Below are 12,883 nucleotides of genomic sequence, written 5' to 3'. Positions count from 1 at the left end.
TTCAGAGTAATTATACAGTTTGGTCTGGTCTGGCTGTTGACAAGATTCGACTTGTGGTCGAGTTGTTTTCTCATTTTCCTCATGCTTAATTACAAAAGAGGTGGCTCTTGAACTCGATCTTAAAGCATTTGAGGAAACATAAAAATCTGCTCTAAAAATATAGCTCCATGCCCTCTTACAGGCCTCTAAAGAGCACAATACAGGCAATCTGTTTATCACAAAGCGTGATCATTAAATCTAAAATCCTTACATTTCATAAACACTAACATAAAATGAAAGCATTACTTCAGATGTTAATCTTGGCTAAACTGAGGAGAAAAGCGTCCTAGTCTGTGGTCATGAAAAGTGTTAAATAAGAGCTCAGTTGCAGCATGGACTTGGACATGGACTTTGTAACAGTCAGTTGTAAAGCTGTAACATTATGTTTTCTACCATGTTGTATTTTGAGGTTTCTTGGTCATTTTTGTCATTAACTTCAAGAGCGAGAAGAAAGAAAGGCTGGTGAGGGAACAACCGCTTATACTTGCTATAATGAAAATAATAACAGGAATTCATTTTACAGAACTTGTTTTTACAGATGTTCTATATCATTAAATGTAACTATAACTAGAAACGATAAAAAGAACGATGTGGAATTGTTACATAAAACACGTAGACATGTGCTGTTACTGGAAAACAATTAACTTAGGGGTGGTAATCCCACAATATACTACGCCGTCATTAATTATTTTCCCATAACAGTGTTCCCAGTGTGGTTTATAGATTACCTATATGTGCTATATAAATTTAATCTGGAATGCTGTGAGAACCCTAGCCTCACATTATATCCACATTGAATGCCAATGTGGCGTACTAGCCATACAGGGGGAAAAAAAGGAAAGTAGTTATCTTAATCATTAAATATTTATGAGAACAGTCTATGAAACTTTATTGGTGACTAAAAAAATACAAGCCAAAAAAGTAAAAAATAAATACAGATTCACTATACTCTTGGCAATAGTGATGTTTGATGTGTTCACATTTTCCAGCTATGTGTAGACATTTCTTTTATAATACTCAAAGCCCAAACACAGAGAACAGAAGTTACAACAACAACAACAATAAAACACTGCCCTGGCTCCAAGCTCTCTGACTAAAGAATAGGTGAAGCTGAAGAACTGGGAAAGGACTTCCCAGCACATAGGCTGTTTTCTGGCAAACAGCACTTTGTGTCTTCATATAGAATGGCACAGACATAAAATCAAAATTTATAATTATACTGCATCACACATTGTACATTTTATTTTATTCTCGAATCTGACTGGTCAGAAGGTGTGCGTAATTTCCGTATAACAAACAACTGCTTGTTGTAATGCTTTTGTTTTTATAGTAACAGCTCATACACAGGACGGATGCTCCAAATAACCTAAGACTAATAATAAACAGATTTTTTTCAAATTAAAATCATTACTGTGGTGGGGTTTTTTTTTTTTGTTGTTCTGAGACATTTATTTAACATTTAAAAGGAGTCTCAGTTGTACTGTAAGCGTCACTGTGCTTTGTGAAGTTTATCAGCACAGGATAGTCTTCAGGACAGAGGAGCTCTCTGTTTTCACACTAAAATGACAAGCTGCATTTTTTGATAGATAGATAGATAGATAGATAGATAGAGAGAGAGAGGAGTAAGAGAGAGAAAGAAAGAAAGAAAGAGTAAGAAAGACAAAGAGAAAAGTTGGTGAGGGATTGTTTCTCACAGCTATAACAAAACTGACCTGGAACTGACCTGTCTCTCCGTTGTTCTTAATAAATTAAACATTGTAATCTTTGGCAAATTACTGTGGTATAAGATGAATGTCACACTCCAGACCGTGCTGTTATATAAAAACAGCATTGCATGTCTGCTTCCGCATTGTTCTGTATCACCCCCCCCCCACTCCCCACCCTCCACCCTCATTCCTGAGCGTGCATTATTTTCATATAACAGCACGGTCTGCCATGTGTTGCTCCTTACATAACAGGAGCTCTGACAACAGTGCTGACAACAGTGCTGACAACAGTGCTACAAGAAAAATCACATGTTTGCATTAATGCACTCATATTATGCAATGTACTCCAATGTACAGCAATATTCTATCGATTCTATAATAACAGCTTACACAGGGACATGTAAGGCAGATGGAGCAGTTTTCTGTGAGGAGACGTTTATTTAGCATTTTTGGAAGGAGTCTCCAATGTCAGCACTCAGAGGCAAAGATGTAACTTTGGGTTTTCTGACACAGTAAAGTCTGCAGGATAGCATTTTGTGGTTTCTCAGTCATCCATGTTGCATTTTTTGCTTTTTGACTTATTAAATTCAAGAGAGAGAAAAAAAATCAGAGGTGCTGCTATAACACGTGATAACAGGAACTTGTTTTGCAGATGTTCCACAACATTAAACATAACTATATTTGGGTAAAAAGCATTATGTGAATCAGACGTTTTGTTTTTTTTATTATCAACAGTGGCTCCCATTATTTTCCTGCCAATAATTTCAAGACAATTTGTTGTCCAATATCTCATCAGGTTTTAGTAGTAATAACAGCTCTTTTCATCATGTATGGTTTTCAATATAAAAGTAATGTAAGGAACCCTTTAAAAAAACATTCCCCATTCACCATGACAGAATTTGAATACACAAATATTACAGCGTCCATATTAAACACACAGACTACTTATCTTCCAGAGTCAACTGCAAAAGAGTCAGGCTGGTTGAATAGCTGCATTCACATCACAAAATACAAAATACCTAGTCTACGTTGAGAAACGTACTGCCTGTGGTTAACAGAAACATTTTCTGACATACGCAACTTCCACCACAACTCTTAACACCCACCTCAATAAAAACGGTTTAATAACAGAAAAGATGACAAGCTCTCACAGAGAGTACTACGCTGGCTTTCTGATTCTGTAACCCTCTTTTTAAAGCAAGTCCTTTAAATGATTCAACAGTAAAGGTTTTATAATATTACTATGATGGGCTGTTTGTAGGGGAGGATTAAAGAAACAAGGCTCAGTTCTTCATGCGAGGTTCTCGGATTCAGGACATTTATGAGGTGCGCCTTGCGGAGAACACTGGAATTTTGCGGAACTTATGCTCCAGAAATAAGTGCCTCCTCTGTGCTCTGCTGTCTGCCAGCACTATTGTTGTGCCTGAAATTATACATGCACATTATTTTGCATGATTTGAGATTAGCTCCCAAACACAGGCCGTGCTTTAACCACAAATTAGATTCCAAAGCTCATATTTGCATATGCTGTAAAACAAACAGGCGAATGTGTGTTTTTTCCCATTTCTGCTCATCTCTGCAGAGTAAACAGATCAATGATTTCCTGCAAGCTTGTTTTGCTTTAGTGCTTTTAGTGCCCTCATCTCCAGTTTTAACACCTTCTAAGAACTAGTTTAAAGCTAGTTTAAGCAGAAGAGCAAGCTTTTTCTCAGCTTTATCACATATTAATCTCTCTTTTATTACTACAAAAGGGCCATATGCTTTTTTTTTTCTGGGCCTTATGGCATACATGCAATCCACCGAGCTTCTGCTGTAATAACTGCGGTACTGATCACAACACAAACATCTGCAATGAACTTTTGAGACTCACACAGGGAAGAGGGAGCAGTGAGGATGAGACAAATACAATCTGATACAGCGAAACAGAAATACACATCAACTTCAGAAAGAATGGGGGAAAGTTGCGAATCTGAATCCAGGGCGAGATTCATGACTGGTTTTGCCTGCACAACTTTTCAGTAACACAAGCAGAGGAATGGCCAGTAGAAAAAATTGGAGGCCATTCAGACAAGTAATTCACCTCAGGCTTAGAACTAGAGAGTATGTGAGTCAGCCTGGGGTGGACAGAAAGATTGGAGCAGTGCATGTTTATAGTTAAGATGTACAACAGATGTCTTCTAAGCCTTGTTCAGGGCCATGAACTGCTCACACTGGCAGGGGCTGATAGAGTTATGGTGGTGCACTTCCTGTTGTCTTCTAATTATCTGTCTTATTCAAAGCCATGTTTCAGATAGCCTAGTACATAGAGTGCCAATTAGACAGTCTGTCCTACTGTGAAATAAAATAAGCTCAGAGCTTATGCCTGTGCCTTTATAATTAAAAGTGACAATCAAGAAGTTTAACAATGCTGAATTTTTTCCTTTCTGCTTGATTATTGGCTAATTATTTCTCAGGACACCTCCTGACTGTAACTACATGTAATGTGATGCTGTGGTGTAGCACTGAATTCATTTCAGGAGGGAATGAGGAAATGTGCTAAATAAAATCACTGTCTGATATGTACTTTACAATGATAACTGTGATATACTCATGAAATTTGCCTGGTTGCCAGACAGTAGCATAAGCGGTGGTGGTATTTGGGTTCAAACACAAACAGGGGAACATGCATGATCCTGAATGGTTAATTCTGTTTCTTATCATCGTAGCTGGCAGTCGATAAAATGTGATTAAACGAAACCAAGCAGAACATTCATTTGACATATGGGGCTGTTAAATATGATGATTTGGTGACCTTTTATGAACTTCATTCCAGCACATTTTATGCGCAAAATGTATATAACCAGCTGTGCCTTATGTGTGTTATGTTCACCATGAATTAGCATTTCTATACTTCAGTGGAAGGTTTAAGACTCAAAGAAAAACCTGATATTTTGTCCAAAGAAGATAATATGGCCAATACCACAAATATGCGCAAATTTAAATACTAATTCCATTTAAATGAACAAAATTTTCTATGTGAATCTCATTTTACTTGCACTGTACTGATATTTATAGACCAGGTATGTGAGTCAGTATGTCTTCCAAAAATCTGATAAGGGGAAGTATTAAGGAAAGCCAGTATAGACAGGAACTGAGCACTGAGTCATACGCCATGTGTCATTTAAAGGAGTTCTATACTACACCTTTAAGGTCATATCTTGAAAATCGATAGATCTATGGCCTCTGTGAAGACAGGGCGCACACCATTAACCTTTGCTATGTGCGAAACCCTGTAGCTCATCAGACATTCCAACACTAATTCATTATGAAGGACTTTAACTCAAGCACTTGTCTCTAAGAATACACCTAATCGTTGGGTTTGCTGGTCAGTCCATTTCCTCATCTCCTAAAGCTAATTGTGCAATAAATAAACATTAGGGAAACATTTTGACAGTGGTCATCAGGCGGGTGTGCAGGTTTAGCTATCTATATGCTTGTTATAATTTACATGGCAAACGAGCTTGTTGTGTTTGGCATAAGGTTATACAGTGTGAAGTCAATGAGTTTGCTTAGTGGCTGGGAGGTATTTTTATACTTCTGGCTTAATGCAGAATGTCACATACAATCAAAGCTCAGCGTGAAATAACTGCTTGGAAGGCAACTACACCAAAACTGCCAGTGGTCTGCTGCACTAAAGCAGATCCGATGATCAGCAGTGGCTCGTTTTTCAGGCACAACATTTTAAATGCTGAAACCGTCGTCGTCGTCGCCCCCCCCCCCCCCCCCCCCCCCAATTATTCTTGGATACATCTAATAGCTTTCCTTTTGTTTACATCCTAAATACTACATGTCTCCGGTTAACCAAATACATAAGCCTGCATTTGTTAAGTCTGCAATCACCTGATTATAAGGCATTCTTGAGAAAGTCTTTTATTCTTTTTCTTCATCTGTCATCGGCGCAACACCAAACTGAGATGAACTCTTCAAAACATTGTAATCAATGGCAACAAAATTGTCCAAAATCTGTTGTTGTGTGTTTATAGAGGTGCTAATTAAGTCTGAATCATGTCAGTGTCGGTAAAGCAGTCTGGCTCCTCTGAGAGCTGCCAGAGCTGCAACAGCCAGCCACATAAAGGATCAACACTAAGGCCTCTCCCACTGGAGATAAATCTCAGGCAAACATTCACCACCTGCCACTCTCTACAGTTAACACTTAGCATACTGCAATAACGCAACTCCATGAAAACTGTCACAATTTTGGTCAATCAGCCAGACCAGAAAGTAGTTCAGCAAACTAAGGACGTGTTGTACCAGTCACATGACATCTAGAATATGACGTCAAACAACTGGGGCACAAAGACGAATTGTATTAATGAGACGGTTGAGAAACAGTCTCCGTTTCACAAAAGAGGAAAAGATATTTTCTGCAGTATTTTATGTCACGGAAAGTTGTTTTGCCTCTGTTATTTTATTGCAACACAGCATGACTCATTGCTCCTTGGTCTATTTTTATGCTTGTCATACTAACTGTTGAGTAGGAGATTTGACCAAAAGAATTACCTTCAAAATTCTATCAGTTCAATCATCAATGTGTTCATCACTGCAGTCTTGTGCGTTGTGTAATATTACTCCTCTTCAGATGCTTTAAAGCAGCTTGCTAAGTGAATGACCTGGAGGATAATTTTCACAGTATAAAACTGTAGCTTAAAGCTTCAAGGGGGATTTCACAGACATTATGCATTCTGTTAAGGTTGATATGACTGCATGCCAAACATTGGGCAGACAGACATGAATCATTTTTTATGCACATGATTCACTAAACCACAAATGTTGCAACTATGGATATTTGTCTGGGAACACTTTCAGAAAAATTCAATGAAAATGCAAACACTAAAGTAGAAGGATGTACAGGAAGGACTGTCTATTTTCCTGGACATGTCCATGGATTAATTCAAAAAGAAATAAAAAATGATCTAAGGCCTTACTTAAGCCCGGCATAATCAAACACAACTCACAACAGCCATTGTTTTTCCTGCCACAAAAGCACAAGCTGGATTTAACACTTGAGCTGTACTTTGACCATTAAAAAAAAAATCCAAGCTCCTGACCTTTTTACCTAAGCAAGGAAAAATTATAAAGCTGTACTTTGAGAGGCTTTTATTTTAAAATGACAGATTTTGAAAATAAAATACAGGAATGAGCTCCAGCTTAGAAGAAGCCAGAGTAGATTGTTTGCTTTGTGCTAATTATAGAAGGAACAGACTGTATGCCGATCCCTGCTCTCTAATAACATTTATCTTCTCACCAATGGACCATTGTTCTCATCTGTCCTAAATATTCCCTGTGCAGAAACCAAACACACTGTTGATGAAAGTAGCCGTGTGGGAGACGTATTTGTGTACCATAAATTGCTGTATGCCATATCTAACCTGCTGCATACCCTTAACCAGATGAAGGGGTGTTTACCTACATACTATACATAATCACTATTAATAGCCATGCTTAGATGACAGGGTAAAGCTTCTTTTGCTTCTTTTCACATTCACGTTTATCTGAACCAAATCACATTTGTGTTTCAGACATCCCTGATCCATTGAAAAGGACCTAAGCATGTTCCAAACCTCAGTCGGAGCTAAAGACGACTGCAATTCAATGGAAGCCCACATCAAATAAATGTGTGTGAACGACAGATCTGCTTTTATAAACAGACCTACTGTGCTTCACATAATTCATAAAACTGGGAAGAAGAAAACACCAGCTAGTCTTGATTTTTGAAAGTGGTCATGTCGACCAGTTTAAAAGGAAGATCATATGAGGAACTTTTCATCACCAGTCATAGTTACTAAGGTGTGCGTCCTGTACATTAAGGACATACAGTTAGTAGTTTTTAATCGTATTAACCATCATCCACTGTGATACTGCTACGCTTAGCTAAAGTTACCATAACAGAACACATTACATATCTGTGTTTATTGACTGATGGTATCTTTATTTATATACAATAATAAAGTGTAATGAAAACGATTTGTTCGCTGAATATTTGTTTTTAATATGCTTGAATTCTATACAGAATAAAATAATCATGTTTATCATTTTATCAGTCCTACATCATATATCACTTTCAAGCTCCCTGGAACCAAGTATAACTGCGAGTCACTATAATGCAGTACAAACACAATAGTGTGATCCAAAAGAATTTCACCAGTCAGGTCACCTGCATTCAGATGGCACAATAGCTGTGGATCGACATTAAGGTGATTCAGTTCCTGCCCTTTATAGCTTCCAAAATTATAGGGAGGCCATTACTACTTGTAGAGAAGGGCATGACAAATCCACACACAGCAACCCTCCCATTGTAACCTATATTTATGACAGAAGATAAACCACCTTCTATAACGTACTGTGATGGCTACAATAAATCCTCCATCAATGGCCCAAATCCAATGCCATTATTGAATGGTTATAATGAAAGATGATTCCAAATTAAATAAAGCAGCAGTGCTAAAAGCGTACCTCCCAAAACAGCAAGGCCGATTTTACAGGGTAAAATCAGAAGTGTCAGGATAAACCAGAGGAAGATTGCTTGACAAAAGAATTCTACACACTGCAGCTCCGACTCTAGGACTTATTTGTGACTAATGCTACAATCCCTTTAATATCATCAGACATGAGCCAACAGATTCACTGTGTTTTAGTTGTGAAATTCTGAAAGCAACTGCTCCTGGAGGAACTCCAAGCAGAAAATATGTGTCTATGTGCCTCAGCTCAAACTGAAAACAAATAATAATGGAAAGCAAATAAAAGACTGTTTGTCTTATATATGTGTGTGTGTGTGTGGGTGTGTGTGTGGGTGTGTGTGTGTGTGTGTGTGTGTGTATAGTTCTGTCTGTTTAAACATAAAGATAAAAAATTAACACGCTGACAGCCGTGTGTTAATTTACAGGCGCACACGCACACACACACACGCGCGTGCGCGCTCGCACACACACACACTGCAGCAGCCATTTAAATAGTACTTACTTCATAGGTTTGAAGAGTGCTTGGCCGTAGTTCTGGAATGTCATGATGAGCTTCAGCTGCGTGCCTCCAGATTTCATGGCTTTACAGAAAACAAGAGTGAGCCCATCATATAAACTCTCATAGTCACATCATTGTCACACTTAATGTAGCAACCGTTTTCTTACTAAACCTAAAAAGTCACATGCTATTCAGTGCAGAAAATATATTCAATGAATTTGGAAACAGAAAGGAAACAACCATGTTGAGAATTTCTTGTAGGGCTTGGCACAAAGGCCTCTGCCTACAGAATGAGCAATAACAAATAAAGACACTGAGTTAAAACAACAACAAAAAAAAGGCTGTTGTCCTTAACAGGTTTTGATTTTCTACTGTGCAGTGTAAGTAAACTACATACTGTTCTAGTCAATAGTGCATGCGTGAGTGCCAACACAGCTGCATCCAACTAATCACTGCCTGATTCTTATTAGACAGCTTTGGCTGCCTACATGCCATGTATTCAAACACTGTATTCTTTTTGATTCACATTTTAATTAAATGTCATTGAAACTGAAACTGCAGTGTAGTTAACTTTGATAATTAGATGAAAGGAAGCCTGTAGTCAATGCACACCTACATACAATGAAAAAAATCCCGTCACATCTGTTTGAGGAAAAGAAAATACATTAATAAATTCTCATCTCTGTCAGCTTTCCAGCTCCAACAATGCTGCTGTCTCGTTGAATAGCATTCATGAACTCACACACATGCATTACCCAGCTGCTGGATCTTACCAACACTGGTGATTCTCTGTGTAATCAGGTCCTTCAGCATTGCATCGATGACAGGGTTGTGGCGAGAGTAGAGCTCATAGCGATTGATGCCAATGTGGAAGCGCAGCCAGTTAGGGTAGGAGTCTGCGGTTAGCTCACCTGTAGGGGTGTACTCCCCATTCTTCTCCTGTCCATGCCTGTGGAGCATGGACACACACACACACACACACACACACACACACACACACACACACACACACACATCTATAGCTATTGAAAGGACCAGCTGCTGATACTAAACAATGACTGAATTCAGAAGACAGTTCTTCAGAACCAAGTACTTATAATTTAACCGTCAAGTGAGAGTGTAATTATTTTATTGTGTTCTTATACTACACTATACTATATATATATATATATATATATATATATATATATATATATATATATATAGAGAGAGAGAGAGAGAGAGAGAGAGAGAGAGAGAGAGAGAGAGAGAGAGAGAGGGAGATTACTTAAAAAGCAAATTATTTTAATAACAGCAAGCCACTTAATATACTTTATACATCATCTGATATATTTAGAATAATATATATTCCGTGTAACAGAAAACGTAAAAATAAATCAGGCTACGCATTTATATTTGTGTATTTAAAAAATAGATTTGAGCCTATAAATAATTTATGTTTATATCCTTTAATTAAAATATACTTCATTGTGCATTCATGAATTAGTAAATAAGACATTGTGGGAGCAATACATGTTTTCCAAATCGTTTGGCTTTATAAAGAAAAGCAGAGGAAGAAACTAACCATTCTTGGTTGTCCGCTGCTTTGGGGTCAAACCTGATGTCTGTGTTGACGTTGAACAGCGTGTCCTGGTCAGTGAGGACAGGTAAAGGTCTCTTATAGAGCGGGTGCTCGAACAGCGCTGCGAGTCTGGAGCGTGTCCTCACCCCCGCTACGTGCGTCTCCTGCTTCCGGTCGTGTCCCGCCTTGGCGCGGTGTTCACCTGTCCTCCGCGCCTCCGTCTTCTCGGCATCCGGATTGAGCTTCTCCAGCGAGTGTGAGGACACGTTGGAGCCGGGCTCGTTGCTGAAGTCCTGCAGTATTCGCAGAGTGTGTTTGTGAAGCGGTAGAGGTTCCGGGGCGGCGGCTCGGCCCGGAGGCTGGGCCCAGTTGCGCGGCTCCTCGCTAGGCGTGTGAGAGCAGGAGCAGCCGCCGGTGCCTTTACCCTCCAGCCGCGGCAACAAGTCAATCATGATGTGCAAGGAGCATGCGATCAGGAACACGGTCAGGATCAAGACGCGGAATTTGCGGAAGAGGATCATCTTCAGGCCCTCCTGTTCGGTGAAGCCCCAAGATTTATTGGGAATGAGAAGGAGGAAAGTGAGCAGGCGCGCTACATCGCACACGGTGCACACGACGCGAGTGGCCAATTTGAGCAGGACGCACGGCGCAGCGTGGCTTTCATGCGCCAGCTTCAAACGGGATGCTGCGATTTTGTGGATGTGAAAACAGTTCCTTCTCAATAACGCGTCTGTCTCAAGTGTAATCCAGCCCAGTGACAAGCAAATCCCAGTAAAGAAGTCAAAATGAGTCACGCTATACGCTCCGGAATTGAGCTACAGCTTCACTTACACTTCTTTTTGGAAAAGTTCAAAGGCATCACAAGAAGCCATGAAAATCTCCACAGAGACGCAACGGCACATCTTTGCGGTCTGTTTTGGAAATGTGCGACTCACCGCTTTCCATCCAAATCAAATGGTTCTGGAGGAAACATGTGGACTTGGCAGGTCGCAGTGAGACACTGGAGCTCCTCATGAGCGCAGTGACGCGCCGGATCTTCTAACGTGCGACTGATCGCTCCTGCTTTTTATCCCCGACAGAGCAAGCTCGATCAAACACAGCGTGACGCGAGCCGAAAACAAAACCCGGGGCAGGTTAGAAGAAGAAGAAGAAGAAGAAGAAGAAGAAGAAGAAGAAGAAGAAAGCGCTGCGCCTCTCCTCGACCAGGACGAGAAATTCTTCGAGGAAGTTTCACATGTCACATTAGATACACCGCCGTCGAGAAAGCCGCGATGACAAGCGGGAAGGATTGTTATTTTTCGGTCTGTTGACAAGACTGAAACGGTCAGCGTCTCGCGCTCTGCTCTGTTGCGTCGCCTTGTGCGTGTGCGCGTGAGTGTGTGTGTGGGGGTGTGTGTGTGTTAAAGGGGCGCTCCTCCGATCCGCCTCAGCGTCACTCAGAAAGACACGGGATTGGCTAAAGCTGAGCAGTGGAGCTCAGCAGAGCAATCAGAGCCCAGACTGAGGTTGCTTCTGTCTGCAACTCCACACTGTGCAAGAAGAGGGCGTATTACCCCGTCCACTGCTTTATCCGGGTTTTGCTTCATCTGAGTGTTCAATAAGTAGGTCTGCACTACACCTACTTTGGATATTCATTCATCTTCTGTAACTGCTTTATCTTGGTTTGGGGCCTATCCTGGGAATACCGGGTGTGAAGTGGGAATAGACGCTGGATGGGTCTGTTGGGATGGGATGGATGCAGGATACCACGCAGACAGACTTTCAGTTTGCAGTCAGTCTACCTGCGTCTTTTGGAGAGCAAGAGGAAACTGGAGAACTCTAGAGGAAACCCACACAAACACAGGGAGAATGTGCACAGAGGCTTCCCACTGTGAGGAAGCAATGTTACCCGCTACACCACCATGCCACCAAACCTGGCACCCTGGCACCCTGTCCAGGGTGTACCCCACCTTGTGCCCCATGCTCCCTGGGATAGGCTCCAGGTTCCCCTGTGACCCTGAAGGAAGGATAAGCGGTATAGAAAATGGATGGATGGATGTTCTACAATGTCCATCAGTGAGATGGGACAGTCATAGGACCACCACTGAGTGTACTCAAATGAATGACTAAGATTAGTGTACCAGTTTAAATCAGTCCGTACAGGATTTCACGGAGCTGGTTTTACTGCAGCTTTTTACCATTTTTTAAATGCAATTTGATGTGCTTTTTTTTTTGCAGAAAACTACTTGAATTGGCGAAATTGCAATTGCACAAAATTGTTTTGCACTGTCTTTCAAAGTCTCATGACAAAGATTCACGACGCACGTGAATCGAAGAGAGTGTTGGCTGAATGCGTGTTGTGATGACGTCACATGACGCATCTTGAACCAGCTCTGCGGTAAATCTACGGTAATTTTGAAAAATTGCAAGCTCCTACGAATATTGAGACGTTCATTTCTGCGATCGTAAAATCACAAAATCCTGGAGGGACTGTTAAACGAGATTCAAACCAAGACAAGAATCATAAATTGATTATTAGCATTTATTATTTTTAACTGATGTATAAATGGGATAGCAGGTCATTTGCACGATACTTAAAATA

The 12,883-nt window shown here is 40.3% G+C and overlaps 1 protein-coding gene across 1 annotated transcript in view; it reads right to left on the bottom strand.

The window, feature by feature from the left end:
* Positions 1-11,111, bottom strand: part of fam20cb (FAM20C golgi associated secretory pathway kinase b) — a 37,721-nt gene extending 26,610 nt beyond the window's left edge. Inside the window, exons 1-3 of the mRNA XM_017484210.3 lie at positions 10,306-11,111; positions 9,515-9,690; positions 8,745-8,823 (exon numbers count right to left, since the gene is read on the bottom strand). Of these exons, the coding sequence (XP_017339699.1) occupies positions 8,745-8,823; positions 9,515-9,690; positions 10,306-10,823 (773 nt within the window). The 5' untranslated portion in view covers positions 10,824-11,111. The remainder of the gene's footprint in view (positions 1-8,744; positions 8,824-9,514; positions 9,691-10,305) is intronic.
* Positions 11,112-12,883: the final 1,772 nt, after the last annotated feature.

This window comes from Ictalurus punctatus, chromosome 13, assembly GCF_001660625.3.
Source record: "Ictalurus punctatus breed USDA103 chromosome 13, Coco_2.0, whole genome shotgun sequence".
Taxonomy (NCBI): Eukaryota; Metazoa; Chordata; class Actinopteri; order Siluriformes; family Ictaluridae; genus Ictalurus; species Ictalurus punctatus.
The sequence above is the reverse complement of the archived record's forward strand: the minus strand, read 5'-3'. Positions and strand labels throughout refer to the sequence as shown.